Here is a 22,556-nt window from a genome sequence, read left to right as displayed (position 1 = left end):
TGTCCTTAGTGTGGACACACACGTTCGACTTTGCAATATCGATTCCAAAAATTCGATTCAAGTAAAATCGAACTATTCTTGTAGTGTAGACAAGGCCTGATTCTCAGAGAGCAGGAGAAACAGGGCAAAGCTGAGTGTCACCTGCCAAAGTGATAGGGTCGGCTCCAAATCTGTCACTCACTGGCACTGCTGGGGATGTTTCTTTAAGAGGACTTTGATCCTTGTACTTTACTCAGCATGTGACAAGGATTCCTGTTACGATAACTTCCCAGCTACTGAGTTACTTCCATTTCTGAAGCTGGTGGAAGCAGCAGAAACAGGCAGCGATTCCATTCAGTTAAAAATGCAGTAAATTAACAAAAGACAGATATGAACAGGACAGAGTCAAACTCCTTGGCTCTCTGTCTCCTGTGCTGAATGGACGAAACCACCTCAGCAAAGGGAGGTTTCACAGAAAGCAGGAACTCTCCCTAGGGAATGGCTGTGGTTGCTAGAAAAACTGAGAGCTTCCCAAGGACCCTGAAGCTGTTTGGAAGTGTCCCCGCAGGACTCAGCAGGTAAGGGGGCTTCCATCCTTAGAACTACAGACTAACTTGATATTTCCTCAACCACACACTCAGATGAGCTGTCAGTGTCATAGGACTCCTCTCCCAGGTTTATCAGGAGTAAACTGCTGCTCCCATACTTCGAGTGTAAATTTGGCTGTAGAAACGCACACACATGATGATCTGTCATGAATATAGGGGGAAAGGTATCAACCTTTATGTATACCAGCCCATTCAGTTAGCTATAAAGACCTTCTTAGCTGTTGTTCTGAATTGCTTTACCTGTAAATGGTTAACTGTTTCCCTGAAGATGCTTAGAAAAAACCCCACTATCAAACAAGGGAGGAGTTGGCAGAGAGCGGAGACCCAATGAAAATCAAAGATACATTCAAATCGGGGGAAACAGTTTCCTTTTCTCAGCAGTCTTTGGTTTTGGTCTGGGTCTTCTCTTTCGGAACTGAGAGGAAGTCAGCAGGTACAAAATCTCCTAAAACAATACCTGGAATAATCCATCTAAACCCACAGAAATGTGAGTAGGGTAAAAAAGGTTTAGACAGATGCAATTAGGCTATTTGTTTGTTGGGCTTGTGTATTCTCTGTGCTTTTATAGGATTTGTTCATCTTTTTCTTCTGGTACCCAAAGCTGAGCCCAGAGAGGAATTCTCTGTGTGTATTAAATTCTAGCACTCTGTAAAATCTATTACCATCGTGATTTTTTCAGATGTGGTTCTTTATTTTGTTCTTATAATAAAATTTACTTTTTTTAAAGAATCCTTTGATTCCAAAGTCCTTAAAACAAAGGGTTTATCTGTGCTCACCTTGATAAGGCAACTGGTTGGTATTTTATTCTCAAGATTCCCCAGGAAAGGGGGTGAAGGGCTTAGGGGAATATTTTGGGGTGATAGGGATTCCAAGTGACCCTTCCCTGAATATTTTGTGTAAATCACTTGGTGGTGGCAGCAATACCTGTCCAAGGCAGAGGACTCTGTACCTTGGAGGAGTTTTAACCTAAGCTGGTAAAATATAAGCTTAGGGGATCTTCCATGCAGGCCCCCATCTTCTACACTCGAAGTGCCAGAGTGGGGAATTTTAGCCTTGGCGTGATCAGTAAGTGTTTGGTTTTGGTAACATCACAGTGTGCTTAGTCCATTCCAGTCTCTGCCCCACAAAGCTTCTAGCCTGAAGATTGAGAGAAGGTTTTTCCCTTTGCTGGTTCATTGTGCTTTAGCAGAGCCTGAGTCCCTGCAGTAGAGCTCATTTGCTAGTGCTGTTTTGCTGCCTGATGGGAGCTGTAGTTAGTGAATCTCTTCCTCAAGTGATGTTATTGGCCATGTGTGGCTCCCCTTCCTTACCACTGGATGAATTCATAAGAGGACTTAGGTGCCTCTCACTTTAAGTACCTAGAAAAAAATCCCAGAATCAGGACACATTGGGATTCACAAAACCCTGCTAATCTGTGGCCAAACCCTGCAGTGCCTACAATCACTTGGTGCCTAAATTTTTGCAGTGACAGTTTCCAGGAGCTTATTTTTCTGCCTTCCTACTCCAATCCTCCCAAATGCTCAAAGGGTCACTCCCTACCCCAACCAAGGGGTAAAGACTCTCCAAGGCTGCAGCCAAGTCGGCTGACATATGAAGGAAGGTGGTTTCATGGCCCTCCTCACTCCCTGGAAGATGAGTGGGAGGGGATAGTGGCAGGTTCCCATCTCAGTTTCAACCCTCAAGGCATTGGGGTGGCAGGAGAACACAGAGGCACATGGAAACTCCCCATGTGCACCCTGCTAGTGTCATCCAAAAGATAAGACCCAAGGGAGAGTGTGAAACTGCTCTGAACTGTGTTATGAAAACAGTCTGTTTGAGTAATGAAAGTCTGTGCTGTAAGAATCTTGAAATTGGCTGGTAGAAAAGCTACCAAGTGGATGGGAAATTGGTTTGGCATCTATGGAAAACATCTGTGGTTTTACCTGTATTTGGAAGGCATCCGAGTCCCAAGGTAGCAGGAGATTTGAACATTCCCAAGTCACTGGTTGAAGAGAGCTCACTCAATTTGATATCAAAGGGAAAAGAGATGTGACAAAGTGGGAATTGTCTGTAATATTTTTATGAACTATCTGTACGACTCTGTACCTATCCCCTTGGCGGTGCTATCCATTGAGGGAAAGAATTGATTTTCTCCCTGGGACATGGGAGATGAAGGCAGGTATCTCAGACATAGAGCTGCTTGGACTTTCTGGGCTAGAATCAACACACTGAAATTGCTGACCCTACAGAGACAATGGAAACCACAATGACTAAATATTAACACCTCACTGCAGGGGCAGCTGAACATGGGAGCACAACATGGCTGTGTCTGGAGAGCAAAGAGGAGAGGTGTCAGGGTTAGGTTAGGAACAGCAGGGTACGCAGACACAGAGCACTGCTGGAATGGGGAGACAAAGAAGACAGGGCAGGTGAGGATGGGCCTGGTGACAGCCTGGCTTCCACACAGAGGAACCATATCCTATGCCTGCCTCTCTCATTCTAACCCAAAGACTTTCAGATTCTGCATACCTGGCGATCAATAAATGGTTCTCTTGTTTTGCAAAGGCTGCCTGTGTCACTATAAATACTCACTGAGACCTCTGAGCCTTGAAGGGGCCCAGTACAAACTTTCTGCAGGAGTCTGGCTGGACTGGATTCACTGCAAGGAGCCACAGAGAGACACAGGGATCGCTGCTGCCCGATGGTCTGGTCTTGGAGCCTTGGAGGCCATGGGACTGCCCCAGTAGAACTGTGTGGGTCCTTGGGGCCTGGCACACTGAAGGGGTCACTGCCAGGAGACTGGTTACAGACCAGACCCTGTGAATCTGTGGATCCTTGGCAATGCTGCCAGGTGTGTGAGAGAGCTTTTGCCCAGCATTGTGTTTTTAATATCCATGTCACTGCACTGAGATAACAGAACAAGGCAGCGACAGCTGAAGAGGGAGAATCCTTGGGCCAGATTCGGTCAAATTGGTGCATGGAGTGGTTACAAGTAATGAGGCATAAAAGTCAGAATTGATTACAAGAAAATAAAAGTAAAATGCAACTAATGTATAATTTAACAAGCTAAGTGAAGTCAAAGGAAAGGTCTCTCTCACCACATATTCCAGCAGTCTTACAGTCTGAATACCTTTCAGTCAGAATTCCTCCCCCTAGTCCAGTGCTGCTTCCTTTGCTTTTCAGGTGTTGTTGATGCCGTGGGTAGAGAGGAAGGGAGAGAGAGAGAGAAAAATTGTATAGGAAGGGAGAGCAAATGCCCCAAGTTCTCTCCATTTGATTTTGTTGATACCTGACTGAGGTATCAACCTTTTGTTATTGCCTTTTGTTATTGGACAACCCATTTGTGACCTCTCTCCACATTTGGAATATGTCTTAGTAACATCACACAGTAGAATCTTATAACTTTACTTACAATGTTGCTATGCATATTTTACCAGGACAATAATAATCAGCAAATTACGAGTTTTCAAATGATAATTCATGAGGCATACTTAGTACAAAATTTATCATAGTCCTATGAAAGGGGTGAACATAGGGGTGGAGACTGTTACAGGCATCATTGGTGCAATGAACTGGAAAGACTGCCTGAGTCACAGTGGGACTGACAGAGACATTGGAGGACTGTACACCAGAAGGGGGAAAAGTGACCTAGCCGAAGAGCTAATCCCCAGGGTGACCAGGAGGAGGTGCCAGACAAGGGGTGAGTGAAGCATCCCATGACAGAGTGCTTAAAGCAAGTTTTTGGGGGAGAAAAATTGGCCACTGGCCTGAGCTTCACCTTCATACCTGCCACCCCCAGCATCTCCTAGGATCCCAGCCTTTCTCACCTCAATCCTGAGAGATGTCCTGACCAGACCAGGCCAGAGAGAGGGACCCTGATGGCATCACCACCTCCATGGGCTCCAGCTGAATCCCAAAGACCACCTGGGATGTGAGATTCTGAGTGTTTCTCTCTCTCTCCGGCTGCCCCCTCGTGTCCTTTTCCTTCCCTACCTCATGCTTAATTTCTTCTCTCTCTCCTTTTTCCTTCTGTCTAATAAGACTCTGACTTAGCGGGCCAAGACTGCATATTTTGCAACACTGCTGTGTGCCTTTAAAGCAAAGCCCTAAACAGCCTGCTGCTGGGAAAAAGTTGCCAGATCTCAGCGCCCAGGTCCCACCATGTGCTTGGCTTGTGTTTCTCCAGCAGTGAAATTGCAAGTCAGGGGCAGCGCCAGAGACAGAAGCTGCATTTTCTCTCTTTGCTGGGCTTGTCTCTACCCTTTCGTGTGTTTGTCTTGTTTTGTCTTCTTAGCAAATATGACTAGACATTATCAACAACAGCAACAACAACAACAGAGTCAGCCCGTCAGTAACTTCTTCTCTTTTCCTCACAAAGCCGTTATTAACGTGTATGCCGTGTAGTCGTAGCTGTGTCAGTCACAAGATATTAGAAACAGGTGGGGTGAGGTAACATCTTTTACTGGATCAACTTCTGTTGGTGAGAGAGACAAGCTTTCGAGACACACGGAGCTGTTCTTCAGGTCACCATCTTTATTACCGTAATTTATTACCATCTAAGAGACTGTCAAAGAAGAGGCTTTTTTCTTTTAAAAACTCTCTCCATCTAAAGGGAAAGGAGACCAGGGATGTTCTTAAATGAAAATTTAATTTAATATTTTATATTTCATATGCTTTAACTATTTTTCCTTCTTTTTCGATATCTTTAATAAAAGATTGAAAACATTTGTTATGGTGCATTTGCCATGGTGCTAAGCAGGCTGAGGTCTCTGTATACCAAATCCAAGCCCATTTTAACAGTTTAATGTTGAACAGTGACTGGGTCATGTTAACACCTTTGACTCTTTGGTCCCCTATGGGTACGTCCTCACAGCAATAAAAGACTCGCAGCAGTAAGTCTCAGAGTCTGGGTGGGTCAACAGAAAATGTAGACACACCCTATGTCACGGAGTATTGGGGGACTCAGGGCCCTGCACCCCCGGCTTCCTGCGATTCACCATGACTCTCAGCCAGCCAGTAAAGCAGAAGGTTTATTTGGATGACAGGAATACAGTCCAAGACAGGTCTTGCAGGCACAGACAGCAGGACCCCCTCAGTTAAGTCCAGCTTGGGGTCCCAGGGCATCCCAGCCCACCCCCCTTTGGAGGGGGGGGTCAGAGCCATCTCTGCCTCCCAGCCATCTCTCCAGCTCGCTTCCAGCACTCTGCCTTCAGCGACCCCTCCCACAGCCTTTGTTCAGTTTCCCGGGCCCCGGAGTCACCTGACCTCCAACCCCCTCCTGGGTTCTCATGTTACAAGCTCAGGTATGTTCCCTCGGGCAGACTCCCATCCTCCGATGCAGACCATCCTAGTCACACTCCCCTGTCAGCATTCCCACACCCCAGCAAGAACAGTCCCAGTTCGTCACATCTCTCCCCCCTTCGAGACCGAACTGAGCGGGGTCACTTTAGCCAGTGACCTGGGGAAGTTCGAACCTACCCCCGTTCCCATGGATGCCCCCGCATCCCTCCAGTTCCTTGGTGGGAATTACACCAGGCCCCTCCAGTTTCACGCCCCCCCTTAGGTCGGGGGTGCTTGATGGCACTCGCAGTTCGCATGTGGGAAGGTTTATGCGGCCTGTGCCCTTTCCCCACCCCCATACCTCTGGGGTTCCAACTGGGCTGTGGTCTTCTCCCAGAGCTCCAGTCTGGAGGTCTGTGCTTTGGGCTCTCTTGGTTTAGAGCCGCCCTTTTAACCTTGGCCACCCTCTGGAAAGGATCCTTTATGCTGGGCAAGGGTCCTAAGGCTGTTTTCCCCTTGTCCCAGGCCTTCCTCCCCCTCTGACAGGGGTCACAGGATCCGCAGTACTGTCGGACAGTAACAAAGACCCCAGGCCAGTAAAAGCTCCGTAGCAGCCTCTGCTGGGTACGCCAGGTTCCCTGGTGCCCTGTGAGGGGAATGTCATGGGCCCGGCACAGCAGCTGGCGGCGATACTTCTGGGGTACCACCAGCTGCCTCCTGATCCCCCCTGACTCCATTTTCCCTGGGGGAGCCCATTCTCGGTACAGGAACCCCTTCTCCCACAGGAACCTTTTCCGGCCACCTCGTCCCATGGTCTGTACCGCATTGAGGTCGGCCAGGTCCCTTATCTTCCGCAAGGAGGGATCTCTCTGCAACTCGGCCTGGAACTCAGCAGCTGGGACAGGGATGGCCACCTGCTCTTTCTCGCCCGCTGGGTCTGAAGCTGCAGCCTCCCTGAGCCGTGTCCCTGGGCGTTCCCTCCCCACCAGGTTAGGGTCCTGCGCCTCAGGCAAGCCCCCCCCCCCCCCCCCCAAGGCCAGGGCGCAGTGCCCCTCGCCGGCTCTGACTGCAGGTCACAACCAGTGCCTTTTGGGGGTTGCTTGGCCAGTTCTCCAGGTCCCCCCCCATCAATACCTCAGTGGGCAAATACGGGTGTACCCCCACATCCTTGGGGCCCTCCTTGGCCCCCCACTTCAGGTGTACCCTTGCCACGGGCACTTTGACTGGTGTTCCGCCCACCCCCGTCAGGGTCAGGTAGGTGTTGGGCACCACCTGATCTGGGGCCACCACCTCGGGGCGGGCCAGCGTCACCTCTGCGCCCGTATCCCAGTATCCATTGACCTTCCTCCCATCCACCTCCAGGGGAACAAGGTACTCTCTCCGGAGGGACAGCCCCGCGCCCACCGTATAAACCAAAAACCCTGAGTCTGGGGCATCCAGCCCCCTAGAGGAGCTGGCCTGGGGCCCTTCTCTCTCTTGAGCAGTTGATAAGCTGCCAGCCCCTCTTGCGTGAGAAGCCTGCCCCTCGTCCGTCTGGGCCTCTACCAAGTTAACCCTATGCGGGTTCGGTCTGCTCAGTCTGTCCTTGAGCTTGGGGCACTGGGCCCGAACGTGGCCTCTTCGGCCGCAGTAATAGCAGCTCATGTCCTGTGGGTCCCCTCGAGCCGGTCGGTTGTCCCTGACGCTGGGCATTCCCCGTGGGAGGGGATTCCCCATATTCCCCCTTTGGGAGGTCCCAGGGTGACTCTCTCTCTGCATCGCGGCAGGCCTGTTCCTTTGGGGCTCCTCCCTGCCACCCCCTGACCGGCTCTTTACAAACTCATCGGCCAGCTGCCCTGCGTGTCGCGGGTTCTCTGGCTTTCGGTCCACCAACCACAGCCTCAGGTCGGATGGGCACCGCTCATACAGTTGCTCCAGTACCAGCAGTTTAATCAGGTCCTCCTTCGTCTGGGCCCCATCAGCCCACTTGCTGGCGTATCTTTCCATGCGGACGGCTAGTTGCAGATATGAGATCTCAGGGGTTTTATCCTGACTCCGGAACCTTTCCCGGTACATCTCAGGAGTCAGCCCAAACTCCCATAGCAGGGCCTTTTTGAATAGTTCGTAGTCCCCTTTCTCTGCCTCTCCCAGTTGGCGGTACAATGCCACGGCTTTGGGGTCCAGTAAGGGGGTAAGGACCCGGAGTCTGTCCGCGGGATCAACCCGGTGCAGCTCGCAGGCCGTCTCAAAGGCCTCCAGGAAGTCATCCATGTCCTCCCCCTCCTTGCGTGGGGCCAGGATGCACTTATCAAAGCTCCGTGCAGTCCTGGGTCCCCCCTCACTCACCGCAGCCGGGGGTTCGCTGCCCTTCAATCTCGCCAGTTCCAGGTCATGCTGACGCTGTCTCTCATTCTCCTCCCGTTCATGCTGTCTCTGTCTCTCTTTCTCCTCCCATTCACGCTGATGCTGTCTCTCTTTCTCCTCCCGTTCATGCTGTCTCTGTTGTTCACGATCCTCCAGCTCTCTCAGTTTTAGCTCTTTCTCCCATTCCAGCCAGCTCCGCTCCACGGATGCCGAACGTCGCCGGGAGGATCCTCTGCTGGCCGGCGAGCTTCGCCGGGGGGATCCCCTGCTGGCCGGGGGGGTCACGGCGCCTTCGGTATTTGCTGGGCTCCTCCCCACCCTTCCCCTAGGCATAGGAAGGAGGGGTCTCGGGAAGCCCTCAGCAGCCGGCTGACCACTCCCAGCTGGGACAGACACTGGTGCCTGCGCTGCATTTGCCAGGCTGCTTCCCTGAGACACAGGGATCAGTTCATTCGCGCGATCTTCCGCCTCCAGCTGGGCAATGAGCTGTTCTTTGGTGAGCCTCCCAATGCGCAGCCCCCTCTGCTTGCACAGCTCCACCAGGTCGCTCTTAAGCCGCTTGGCATACATCTTCCTGCTGGCCACTCACCGGCCTGTGTGCTCACAGCTCCCCACAGTTCCCAGGGGGCCCCCTAGTGTGCCAGCCCTTCTCGAGGTCACCACCTCTCTGCCAGGGTCGAGCTGCAGACTCCTCCGCCCCTGGGACCACTCGCTGCGATCCCCCCGGGGGACCCTGTTACTGCAAAAGTCCTTCTCGCTGGTCACACACTCCCAGGGGTAATAACCGTCTCTCTCTCACTCTTCTTCAGCACGCCTGGTCCCCGTCAATCCCCCTTCGTTTTACTGCTCCCCAGTCACTTACTGCAGGAAGCGCCGTCCACGGGGTGCAGTAGATCCCACCGCTGCCACCAGTTGTCACGGAGTATTGGGGGACTCAGGGCCCTGCACCCCCGGCTTCCTGCGATTCACCATGACTCTCAGCCAGCCAGTAAAGCAGAAGGTTTATTTGGATGACAGGAATACAGTCCAAGACAGGTCTTGCAGGCACAGACAGCAGGACCCCCTCAGTTAAGTCCAGCTTGGGGTCCCAGGGCATCCCAGCCCACCCCCCTTTGGAGGGGGGGGGGGTCAGAGCCATCTCTGCCTCCCAGCCATCTCTCCAGCTCGCTTCCAGCACTCTGCCTTCAGCGACCCCTCCCACAGCCTTTGTTCAGTTTCCCGGGCCCCGGAGTCACCTGACCTCCAACCCCCTCCTGGGTTCTCATGTTACAAGCTCAGGTATGTTCCCTCGGGCAGACTCCCATCCTCCAATGCAGACCATCCTAGTCACACTCCCCTGTCAGCATTCCCACACCCCAGCAAGAACAGTCCCAGTTCGTCACACCCTATATTACAGCTAAATTTTTACAACACTCTTATTCCAGAAGACAATTGCATTGTTCCTGTTTACCCAATGCACTGCAGAAGTGGGCTAACACACAAACAAAGCATTCTTGCTCCGAAATTAGAGTGTCCACATATGGATTTATTCTGGAATAATCATTAACCTTAGCACAGGTGCAGCTCCAGGGAACAAGCTCTAGTGCAGATGGGCTGCCAGCTACTGCTGCCATTTTAATCTCAATTATGTTTGACCTTGCTTAGAGCTAGTGCAAACTAGAGCTATGGGGAGAATCCCTTCCCAACTCCAGGCATTGCACACCACGGTGGGCTAACCCTTGTGCCAGTCACTGCACATCTGATTTTGTTTGTTTCTTCTGTGCCCAGACCCAGCTACGATGACGGGGAAGGTTACCTCATTCTCCACAGTGAGCGCCACTCTGCCCGGCTACGTCGCTCTCTGCCTCACTCTACAGGTTCACAGGCTGGCGTCAGGTAGGAGCTCTGGCCTCCTCGCTGGGTTTGCTGCCTGTTCTCACACAGAGCACTGCTGCCCTGCAGCTCCTCGCACATACAGAGAGAAGTGACCATGTTACCCCTTTCAGGGTCACCCCCACTGGACACCCCCACAGCTCAGGGCACACCCAGAATATCCCTCCTCCTAACGCTGTCTGCTGGACTCCTGCCAGCCAAACCCCTGGATGAAAACTCCCATTGACTTCAGTGGGGCCTGGATCTCTCCCCTGGATTTTGGTGTCTCCACTTCCCTTATGGTCCTTGCTTTAATCTAGCACCAGCCTCCTCTCTGCCCCTTCCTGCTAGTGTGAGTGTCCCCCCACCCCACCCCCCGTCTCCTCCTGCCACCTGGCACATTCACTGACAAAAACCTTCATTGACGCAGAGCCATGCTTACCGGGGGTTTCACCTGCCCTTCCAGAGCATTGAGTTCAACAAAACTCAAACTGCTGAAAACCAGGACATATGGAGGTAAAGCACATGCCAACACAACCTTAGCTCTGCCTCCTCCCCAGAGCCTGTACTAGCCACTGGGAATTACCTGCATGCATCCAGCTGCAGTCACTGTACTGGGTGTAGCTGGACTGAATGGTGGAGACATTAGCTGGAGCAGCTTGGTGGAGCTGTCACTGTGATGTGAGGTCATCTGGGTCAGAGCTTCCCCAGGCGTGTGAGGAAAGGAGAGATGTGCATGTCTACCTTGAGGGATCCAGTATCCCGCATTTCAGCCCTGAGCTGTGTACTTGTGTCAGTAACAGGGTTCAGGGGTCTGTTTACCCCGGGATTGTCTGTGTGTTCAGTGATGGGTAAGGAACATATAGTGCTAGATGGAATCCTGGGAGTGAGGGTGAAGGGGCTGTTAAAGGGGGTGACAGGCTTGTAAAAAGTAACAAGTGTGGGGCTGTTCCTGGGCAGTAGCTCAGTATAGAACAGGGTCGGTAGCTCCGTTCAGTGCAGGCCCCCTAAAAACAAGTTTTCCCTTAGCAAGGAGAAGGCATTTGACTCTGTGCTACAGTTGTCATATGCCCTGATCCCTGAGTGATGTGCACTATCTGCACAGGCAGAGTATGGGTCTGTGTGCAGTGGGTGTATTGCAGGGATCGGCAACCTTCAGCACGCGGCTCGCCAGGGTAAGCACCCTGGAGGGCTGGGCCGGTTTGTTTACCTACCGCGTCCGCAGGTTCGGCCAATCGCGGCTCCCACTGGCCGCGGTTCACCGCTCCAGACCAATGGGGGCTGTGGGAAGCGGCGCAGGCCGAGGGATGTGCTGGCCGTTGCTTCCTGCTGCCCCCATTGGCCTGGAGCGGTGAACCACGGCCAGTGGGAGCTGCGATCGGCCGAACCTGCGGACGCGGCAGGTAAACAAACCATCCTTGCCCACCAGGGTACTTACCCTGGCGAGCCGTGTGCCGAAGGTTGCCGATCCCTGGTGTATTGGATCACCTCTCAGAGAGGGCAGAGTTAAGGTTGCTTTGGCCCGTACATTAACTTTGCATTTGCTGGTGTTCAGAGCCGTGAGTTTTGCTGAACTGTTTTCTGGAAGGACCTGAGATACCTCTGGGAACCTTAACTCTGCATTAGCAAAGATTTTCGTAAATGTCTTTCCTAGTTTCTTGAACAGAAAGAGGACTCCTTGTAGTAGACATTAATGGTCATTTAGGCAGTTGTAGTCCTCACTTAGGTTTGCAATCGATACATGACTGTGCTAATAACACAAAGACCTAACTTTTATATAGTGCTTTTCATCAGTAGAACTCTAGGAACTTTATTCATTATACCCATTTTACAGATGGGGAAACTGAGGCACAGAGTAATGAAGAGACTTGCCCAAGATCACCCAGAAGGCCAGTGGCAGAGCCAGACTAGTCCCAATCCAGTGGTCTCTCCATTAGGCCACATGGTTGCTATGTCATTCTTCAGCACTCCTCACCCTGCCTGTACATTTTGCTACAGTGCAATGGGGATTATGGGGTTGTGCTTTGAAGGGTTTACAGTGTATAGACGCTAACAGGGCTGGTGCGAGAAATCTGAGACACAGTTCATGGCCCAGCATCTTGATAGTTCTGTAGTGGTTATAGTGACTATAAATGAGAGAGAAAACTACTAAGTCTGACTCCTTCTCCATCCTCTGCCCCATCATCCCTCACAACATGTAGCCCCTCCTTCCCCCTCCAACATCCCAGCTCTCCCTCCCCTTGCCTCACCATGAAGCCATTAGTTAGCATTGTCAAAGCCTTTAATATGTAAAATGTTGCTCCTTGCTGTCTCCAGATGGGGTAGACATACCTGTGCTAGCTCTGATCAAGCTGTCATGCTATAAATGGCAGAGTAGACACAGTGGCATGAGCAACCTCCCTGAATATGTACCTAGGGTCCTGGGCAGGATCATACCTGGAGAGCTAGCTCATCCCCCCCGCTCACATCACCATGGCTACACTTTCTCACTCTACCTCAATCAAAGCTAGTGGGTGCATGTCTCCCCACACTGGAAATTACAGCTCCAGCTCCCGCTGTAGACATCCCAATCCAATGTTACCAGCTTGCAGAATTTTATCACAAGTCTCATGACATTTGATGGGTTTCTTAAAGCCACAGCTCCTGGAGGCCTGTGATTAGGTGAGAATCTCAGCTTTCATTTTGTTATAAAGTAAGTTTCTGTCCCTTGTAGTTACAGATAAATGCTTGGAAATGTGACCCAAGGCAACTTTAAAGGTTCAGAAATTAGAAGGCAAAGAACAACCCCCATTTTATGATTTTTTAAAAAATCTCTTTATTTTTAAGCCAATCTCATGATTTGGGTGTGGGACCTGACTTGGCAATACAAATCCTGCTGCACACACATTCCTGTCTGTCTTGGTTCCTCTCCACTTTAATTTTCTTTTTCCCCTGACTTATTTCACAGCACAGTTCACAGTGACTGGACCTGACCATCCAATCACTGCCTCCCTAGGTGGGGTGGCAGTCCTGCCCTGCCACCTCTCCCCCAGGATGAGTGCTGAGAACATGGAGGTGGGATGGTTACGATCCCAGGACTCTGCAGTCGTGCACCTGTACCGTGATGGGCACGATCAGTATGGAGAGCAGATGCTGGAATATAGAGGAAGAACTGAGCTCTTGAAAGATGACATTACCAATGGGAGAGTTTCCCTGAGAATACGCAATGTCCGACCCTCCGATGATGTGCAGTACACATGTTTTTTTCAGTCCGGTGTCTCTTATGAAGAAGCTTTATTGGAACTGCAGGTGGCAGGTCAGTGACTTGTGGTATTTTGATGTCTTCAACAGGGTAATAAGTGGAGTCTGAGGGGTCATTCTGAGATGCCACTTGATGTGTCTCATTATAGTGGGGCAGTAGCTCTGCTCTGGATAAGGTTTATTCTAGTTCACTGTTTAACAGCTGTTTTGTCTAAGGGCTCTAAAATCCACACACATACTCAAATTGTTTTGAAAATTGCTGTGACACATTGGAGTCTGGGATAGGATTAGTGGGCTAAGATTGAGTTCATTAGAGCAAGGAATTAACGAGATACACAAACACCCCTAAAAAGTCAGGTGATGTCGGCATGTTGTGGTTATTACAATTTTTTTGTGCACACCTGGGACCATAACAATGGTTGATCCTCCCCACACTGATGTCATGAGCTGGGATTGATCTCGGCTTGTGTCTGGCACCCACAGGGTAACAGTGGTTTATACACAGAGTCCTGTAGCTCAGCGCCTGGTATAAGAATGGGAGAACTGAGGAATTCTCCCCTCCCAGGACAGGGGAAGGCAGGAGGCCTGATACCTGAAGGTGCTGCCAGAGAGACCAGCCAGGGCACATGTGTAGCTAGTTCTGTTACCGTGACATGAGGTTTAGGTCAGATGCAGCGAATACCAGACTGCTGACAATCCCCATGGCAAGAAGACACCTCTGTGCACTTCTACTGACACAGCCTACAGACCTCAGCAGTGAAATGAGACATATGTAATGATCCCTCAAGGTACATGTACCTCTCTTCATATTGCAGTGACAGCTCTGCCAGCCTGCTTGAATTAATCCCTTCCCCAGTCACTACAGCGACTCCGAACACAGTCTCCATCAAGCCTGTGTATTATGGAACCACCCTCACTGAACCGTTCCCAGCGCTTATTGCCAGCCCAGGAGGCAGAGTCCAGGTGGCAGGGCTGGGGCGGTGTGTGCCATTATTTTTATCTCTTGGGTTTCAGGAGTTTAAGTTTAGCTGCTTTTTGCATTTTGGAAATGCACAAAGCTCTGCTGGGCAGCCTTACTTCTGCATTGGCAAGTAGTTTGTGGGCGTTAATATGTAACTATAAACCCCTTGTGGCCGAGATGGAGTCTGCTCTGCAGAGCGGCTCCGGCCACGAACAGGCGCGAACTGGAGCACAGCGGGGTAACTCCTTCCACCCCAGGGAACAGGGTTAACTGAGATTCCTCACAAATCTAGACACAATCTTATCATGACATCCATACAGCAAATACTTTACAAACAGCACCAACAAAATTAGCATCAAACATACAGATTTCTTCAGTACCAAATGGTTCACAGGCCGCACAGCCTGTGCATTTAAAACATACACTGCTGATTTGGTATTAATGCCACCACATTGATCTGAGTTGACCAAGCAGCAAGCACCCAGTTCATCCAAAAAGCTGGTATCGTCTCTTTGTGATTATCTTCTTGATGCAATCAGTTAAAGCAGGCCTGTGAGTGAGTATCAGCATTCAGGGCAGAGATCTTCACCTCCCCATTGGGTCTAACTGAAGACTTTGGTACTTTTTTTCTTTATATTGGGAGTGGAATTTGCCCCCACTCTTGGAGATGCCTTACTGAGCATACTGCAAGAGTTCATTAACTTTTTCCTTTGTTCACCTGTGTACCGTACACTCTGCAACACCCCACCCTTACCCAATTCCTAGGGCTCAGGGGGCACTCTTCTGAGGATTTGCAGGGTATTTTACCAAGAGCCTTACACAGTAATATCCTCACCTCTATTTATTAACAATTACGGAGCAGAATACACATGCTAAGCATACAATGCTATGCTCACCAATCCTGATCAGGCAGGCAGACTTTCCCTGTTGGCCAGGCAAGGTCAATCTTTGGATTCTGGTTGCTCCACAACAAAGTCATGCAGAGGATTTGTAGCAGCTCTGATCTTGGGCTGTGTCTTACAGGTGAGTTGTTCTTCTTCTTCTGTTCCTTCTGTTGGTCTCCTTGGACCCCAGGTTACATAGTGAAGCTTGAGTCCTGCTTAGCTTAACCAATCATTTAACTAAAATATTACAAAATATTATTTGATCAATCCTAACATACTGTGAAACAATTCTTTAACCAATCATACCCCCCACCTTAGTTGATTTAAGTCTTGCAAAATTAGTTATGCAACAGACAGAAACAATCAAAAAAACAAACAGAAACCATATAGATAAACAATAGAGAAGTAGGGACAATAAAGGCAAAACAATAATGAAGTAGAGGTTTCACACCCACAACTATTGATAAGTGATTCCTTGCCAGACAGAATGCCATCAAGCAAAGTTTTCTTTAAATATCTTAAGAGACTCCTGCTTTATCTGATGATGGTGGGCACTATTAGGAGATGTTTCAGAGTAGCAGCTGTGTTAGTCTGTATCCGCAAAAAGAACAGGAGTACTTGTGGCACCTTAGACACAAAGTATTTATTATGCTCTAATAAATTTGTTAGTCTACTATTAGGAGAGGATCACCTTCTTAACAGTCCGACAGAGCCGTAACAAGGAATTTTTGTGCCCGAGGCAAGGGCCAGCTCCAGGCTCTTCGGCAGCAATTCGGCGGTGGGTCCCTCAGTCCCTCTCAGAGAGAAGGTCCCACTGCCGAATTGCCACCAAAGAATGAATGAAGCAGCAGCGGCAATTCGGCGGCAAGTCCTTCCATCCGAGAGGGACTGAGGGACCCGTTGCCGAATTGCCACCGAAGAAGCGGCAGCAGTAGCTGCCGCCGCGATCGCAGCTTTTTTATAGACTCATAGACTTTAAGGTCAGAAGGGACCATTATGATCATCTAGTCTGACCTCCTGCACAATGCAGGCCACAAAATCTCACCCACCCACTCCTGTAACAAACCCCTAACCTATGTCTGAGTTATTGAAGTCCTCAAATCGTGATTTAAGTCCTCAAGGTGCAGAGAATCCTCCAGCAAGTGACCTGTGCCCCACGCTGCAGAGGAAGGCGAAAAACCTCCAGGGCATCTGCCAATCTGCCCTGGAGGAAAATTCCTTCCCGACCCTAAACATGGCGATCAGCTAAACCCTGAGCATGTGGGCAAGACTCACCAGCCAGCACCCTGGAAAGAATTCTCTGTAGTAACTCAGATCCCACCCCATCTAACATCCCATCACAGACCATTGGGCATATTTACCTGCTAATAATCAAAGATCAATTAATTGCCAAAATTAGGCTAGCCCATCCTACCATACCATTAATTGCCAAAATTAGGCTATCCCATTATACTATCCCCTCCATAAACGTATCAAGTTTAGTCTTGAAGCCAGATATGTCTTTTTTCTTTCTTTTTTTTTTCTCCGCTTGGGCGGTAGAGCTGCACCCCTCCGCTTTGCGCGCCTGAGGCAAGTGCCTCACTCGCCTCGCCCTTGTTATGGCACTGCAGCCCGATATTACATTGTTTTAACGTAATTTAGATGGAATGTGAGGATGGTTTCTGCTTCTTGGCTCATGGCTGCTGCTCTCCTAATGTGGCTGCAGAAAAAAGTCCCCAGACCTTACACTTGCTAATCCCTGACTAGCTGGAATCAGTGAACTGTTTAAAAGGATCAGACACAGAAGCACAGAACCCTTTAGAAGCACCATAGGCCCTTTAACCTCAGCTCTTGTCTGTGGCTCTTGGGCATTTCCCATGAGTCTTTTGGACCAAAGCCTTGTGAGTCACACCCCTGCTGGGAGGGGACTCAATAGCCTGTGCTCTTCTGGGCAAGAATCCCACGGGGAAGGCTCCAGACACCCGTCCCTTCTCTGTCTCTCCTGGGAGGTTGTTTCCCTCTCTAGGCTGGTCTGTGTGAAATTTCCAAACAGCCTAAGGGCCTCTCTGCATACACACTGGCACCGCAATAGTGAAATCTGTTTGAATTCACACCTGATTAAGGTACAAGACTCTTGCTTCAGATTAAGAGAATTTTATTTCAGTTTAGCTTGTCAGTACTAAAAAAATCCAAGTGTCATCTGGTGTGGGAGGCGTGACCTTAACCGTCATTTCCTTCTATCTAGTGTTTGTGTTTCTGTTTTGCTGAGTGTATTTCCTGGCTTTTGGAGGTACCAGTTTTCTGCTACCCACTTCTGCATTCTGGAAGGGTACAAGGCCCTGCCAACACAACCCAAACTCCCCTATTACAAGGTTTTTTTTATCTGTGAATTAATGTAAGGCTTGTCTACACATACATGTGCACTGCTTTCGATGAATTAATGCAAACCTCTGTGTGGACACTTAAATGGGTTTGGAAATGGCTTATATTGCTTTAGCTTGAGTCAATTCCTTCTTGATTTAAGAGTGTCCACACGGGGATTTGCCCTGGATTAACACAACCAGTTTAACTAAACTGGAGCAAGTTTGTGCATAGAAAAGCCCTGACATTAACATTTATTTTACGGTATATCAAATAAGAATCTGACCAGATTAACTGATCAACCACACTTATGAACTCTCAGTCAATTATTAGTTTAATAGGAAATGGCTTTTGATAACAGTGTAATAAAACTTTTGGCTCTTTACTGGGCACTGTAGGATTATCACAAGTTCATTTATTTCTTCTGTAGATATGGGCTCTGATCCTGACATCTCTGTGGAGGGACATCACGATGGAGGGATCCGGGTAGTGTGTCGATCATCCGGATGGTACCCAGAGCCCAAGGTTCAGTGGAGAGATCTCCAGGGGAAGATCTTACCATCGGCCTCTGAAGAAATAACCCCAAAGGCCAATGACCTGTTTCAAACAGAGATTGCCATTGTTCTAACAGAAGAGTCCAACCAGAAAGTGTCCTGCTCTGTCAGGAACCCCCGACTCAACCAGGAGAGAGAGACAGCGATTTCCATAGCAGGTCAGTGCCTGTCCGTGGATAGACCGAGATGTTGCAGACATGAGCAGAGAGTATTTATCATTGTGTCTCCTGTTCATTGGCCCGAACCTTCAAGGTGCTGAGCACATCTTGTAAAGTCCTGAACAACCTCAGTTCTCTTGGGATATGTCTACACTGCAGTTAAATACCTGCTGGTGGCCTGTGCCAGCTGGCTCAGGCTAAGGGGCTTGGGCTAAGGAACTGTTAAATTGCGGTGTAGACGATCGGGTTTGGGCTCTAAGGTGGGGGAGTCCCAGAGCCTGAGCCCCAACACCTACACTACAGTTAAACAGCCCCTTAGCCCAAGCCCAGTGAGCCTGAATCAGTTAACATGGGCCAGCTGCAGGTGTCTAATTGAAGTATAGACGTACCCTTCGACTCCAGTAGGAGCTGAGGGTGTTTAGCACCTTGAAGGCTGGGACACCATTGGCCAGATTTTCATAATAGCTCAGTATCCAGCAATCATCCTTCTTCTCAGTAGGGGTGGGGGAGGGAATTCTCCTTTGTTCTTGTGCTGTAGTGAGGACTGTGTTAGAATTGCAAGCTGTCACTTTAAGAGTGGGGGGGTTTCCCGGTCCTGTTTGCAGGCTAGAGGGCTCTGTAGCAAAGCCTGTGAGCAGAATCAGGGCTTGTCTACAGGAACAGTTAGTTTGTGGCAAGTTGGGGTGTAAATCTGTCTCACACTAGCCTGCTGCACACTAACTGTCCGTGTGGACCCTGCTACATCCACTAACGGTTCCATAGTGCGCTTTGATCTGCCCCACTTTGAAACAGGAACAGATCAAAGTGCACCAGGGAACTTTTAGTGCAGTGCAGCCAGGTGCACACAGCCAGTTAGGGCACAGCAGGCTAATGCGAGGTGGATTTACATCCCAGCCTGCCATGCACAATCTGTGCCTATGGACGAGCCACCATAAAGCAAAGTGGGGTGAGTTGTGTCCACTGCCTCAGGAAGCAGCCCCCCTCTCTGTTTTGGGGTTCTTGTGTCTTAAGGTTCTGGATTCTAGGACATAAAGTCATGTTACGCTGCAACCTTCCAGCAGGAGTATTTATGTTTGTATCTAACGTCTCTGTGTGCTGTGACCATCATAGTTCTCAATGGGGATGGGGGAGGGAATTCTCCTCTGTTCTCAGTGAGAGCTGCTGGGTGCTGAGTATTTATGAAAATATGGGTAATAAAGTCATTTTTCCTGAACAGCACAAGAGAGCCCTCTGGATATGGTCCGAGCATCGCTACTTAGATTACATCTGAAAATACCAGCAATAAAAGTTGAGTCCCAAAATAGGCAGAAACAAAATCTTACCTGAGAGCATCTTAATTTTTAGGAAAAAAAGTTTGTGATTTTATGAATTATTATCTACCAAATAACTTGGTTACTATCGAATGAATATTTCAGCACTATAATAGTAAGAATGTTGTATTTGTAAAGCATCATTCATCTGAGGTCTCATAGTGCTACACTGCTGGTTAGTCTATGATATGCCCAGTATTACCTGATGGCTGTGTTCACAGCACACACACAGAGAGTTACAAACAGAACATAAATAATGTTCCTGTAAGGTTGCAATGTAGCACTGCTTTATTTCTAAGAATCCAGAACTCTAACATGCCATAGCCAAATACAGAGAGAGGCAAAGCAGGCTGCTCCTTAAGGCAGAGAGCAGTGGCGGCTCCAGGCACCCGCGCTCCAAGCGGGTGCCTGGGGCGGCAAGCCGCGGGGGGCGCCCTGTCAGTCCCTGAGAAGGCGGTAGTCAGGCAGCCTTCGGCGGCATGCCTGCGGGTGGTCCGCCGGTCCTGCAGCTTCGGCGGCAATTCAGCGGCGGGTATGCCGAATCCGCGGAACTGTGGACCTCCCACAGGCAGGCCGCCAAAGGCGGCCTGCCTGCTGTCCTTGGGGCAGCAGAATAGCTAGAGCTGCCCCTGGCAGAGAGGTAGAACCAAACCTACCCTGCTCTAGGCTGGCTCTTTGCAGACTGACTGGAGAGGACCCAGATGCACGCTCCCTACAGAACCCTTTAGCCTGCAAGCAGGACTAGGAATCCCCTCAGGATTTCAAGTGTCAGCTTGTAACTTTTACAGTTTTCAATACACCGCACTAATCACTTAGCAAAGAGCCGTCTAGTCAGCCATTGCTCCAAGGCCCAGGGAAGAGGACTCTGGAGGAATTTTTACTCTGAATCTATAGGCTCAAGTTTTGTTTTTATTAAAATCCTTCATTAGCTTATTTTGGTCCAGACACTTTCATGTAGCTGAGCCCCTGGGAGCACAGGAGAGTTGGGGGTGTCAGGAAGCTGATCACAACTCTCTGATTCTGAGGGCCAGTCTGCACTGACTGCAGCCTTGGGATCACTTAGAGCAACCTAGGGAATGCTTGAATTTATGCCAGTGGGGGATAGGGGTAGCATAATGGAGCTGCCCCCTGCCCCCTCCCTATCCCCAATACGCCCCTCCCATTAATTAACCATGTTCAGTAACCAGGCTAAAGCTTGGGCTTCCATTGGCTTAATAATAAAGCACAAAGCAGCCACATCTCCCTGTGTAGTTCCCTGTGAGTCTTTTAACTAGTCACTGTGTCACCACTAGCACAGTGTCCTGCCATCATTCGGCGTGTTTGCGCCCTAGTCAATGGCACTTTCTCTTGCAGAGCTGTTTTTCCCAAGGGTCAATCCCTGGATGGTGGCTCTGGGGGTGATCCTGGTTCTTCTGGCTGTTCTCATGGCCCTGGCCAGTTACTGCTTCTGGAGGCAACGCAGAGCGAAAGGTGATGTAATGAGAGGGGGGAACTTGGTGAGAGACAGACAGAGGTTTAAAATAAAACCAAAAGTAAAGAGACAGGGATTAAGGGACTTTGATTCAGTGTTCGGAGGAGTTTCAGGCAGTGGGAGCTGGGCTGAGGGTGAAGAGGGAGCTGAAGAAAGTATGATCATGTTTGAACCAAGACGTGTCAACTGGTTTCAGATCTCACTCTGGGATCCAGAGCGAATGTGACTCTGAACTGTTCCTGTGGATCCACACGGCTCTGTTTGAAACAGCATGTGGGGCTCAGTGAGCTGGGCTTGGAGTCCCGACATATGGAACTTGGCTGCTGGCAAGAAAAACAGAATGCGAAGTAGAAGAGGGGTTTGTTAGGGCCCAATTCTGCCCCCCCCCAGTCTGTGCTTGTGAGTAGGAGCTGTGGATGGGCAAAGCATTGGCTGTGCAAATGGAAAGGTTAGCACTTATCTACACTCAGATTTGCTCTGCCTGAGATCCAAATATTTTATTACAACTGTAACCCTTCTGCCCATCTAAGTTGGCAGCTACAAGGGCCGGGTTCAGTATCTAGGGGTTCCGTTTCAATAATGCAATGCAAAACCGGCTCGAGCCCCCACCCAGTGACCTTGGACAATTATATACCACCCCCTGGGTGCCTCTAAGAGGCAATACTTCCCCTCTTGCAAGCACGGAGTCTGAGTGTAGCAGAAAATGTTTAATAACATGAGGTAAACGACATCAGCATTAAATTGGAAAAACACCACAAACAGGATTCATAACACAAACCATGAGCAAAAAACCCACCCCAGCAAATTGGGCCGTGTCCTTTCCCTTTGGTTCTTGAATCCAGCAACCCAAAAATCACCCAGAGTCCCCAAAGTCCAACACCCCCAAAGTCTCTTGGGTCCAGCAACCACCCAAACTCCCAAAAGTCCAACAAACCCCAAAGTCTCTGTCCCTGGTCAGTGCAGCCCCAGAGTATAAGGGGGAGGGCACGCAGGGTGTTAAGGGGCACCTTACGTGATCTGAGGCCGGCCTGCCGTCTCTCCGTGGGGTTCCACCGCAGCCTTCACCACGAACCAGTCCACTTCCTGCCGTCCCATGAACCGCTCCGCTCTACGAGCTGCTCCTCTTCGCTCACCGACCTGTAAGCCTCTCCAGCCATCCCTACAAACAGCTCCACTCGCCGCTCCAACCGTCCCCACAAGGCTCCGCACCGCTCGCTGCTCCTCCAGTCATCCCCACAAATTGCTCTGCCGGCTGCTTAGCAATTCAGGCTCCCCCACAGCACTCTTTTGTGATTTCAGCTCTTAGTGATTTCAGCTCAGAGTAGGGGAGCTGCAGTGCTGGTGCTCCATTGGCCCAAAGTGAATTCAGCTCAGCAGCCTGTAACTAGACTCCTAATGGAATCAAAGTTATCTCTGACATTCAACAGTGGAGGGAGGGAGAAAGAGAGGTGCAATTAATGTTGCAAGCCCGGGGGGGGGACGACACACACCAGGCCATACCATCAGATACAAATACCTAACCCCATCCTCTCTCAATTCACTGGGTTTTGTAGCCCATGCTCCTTGTCAAGCAAGTGCTACTTAGGTAATGGTGAATG

At 49.9% G+C, this 22,556-nt stretch overlaps 1 protein-coding gene across 2 annotated transcripts in view; it reads left to right on the top strand.

The window, feature by feature from the left end:
• The first annotated feature begins 217 nt into the window (after nt 1–217).
• The window catches only part of LOC101947390 (butyrophilin subfamily 1 member A1-like), a 48,977-nt gene continuing 26,638 nt past the window's right edge, over nt 218–22,556 (top strand). The window contains exons 1-5 of one of the 2 annotated variants that reach the window (XM_065562388.1): nt 218–557; nt 9,957–10,064; nt 12,988–13,335; nt 17,896–18,177; nt 20,841–20,957. In XM_065562388.1, the coding sequence (XP_065418460.1) occupies nt 9,968–10,064; nt 12,988–13,335; nt 17,896–18,177; nt 20,841–20,957 (844 nt within the window). In that variant the 5' untranslated portion in view covers nt 218–557; nt 9,957–9,967. Of the gene's footprint in view, nt 558–953; nt 1,075–9,956; nt 10,065–12,987; nt 13,336–17,895; nt 18,178–20,840; nt 20,958–22,556 lie in introns of those variants that run through there. The other variant, XM_065562389.1, reaches the window with a different exon arrangement.

Source organism: Chrysemys picta, chromosome 12, assembly GCF_011386835.1.
Source record: "Chrysemys picta bellii isolate R12L10 chromosome 12, ASM1138683v2, whole genome shotgun sequence".
In the NCBI taxonomy this organism is placed as follows: domain Eukaryota; kingdom Metazoa; phylum Chordata; order Testudines; family Emydidae; genus Chrysemys; species Chrysemys picta.
The sequence above is the reverse complement of the archived record's forward strand: the minus strand, read 5'-3'. Positions and strand labels throughout refer to the sequence as shown.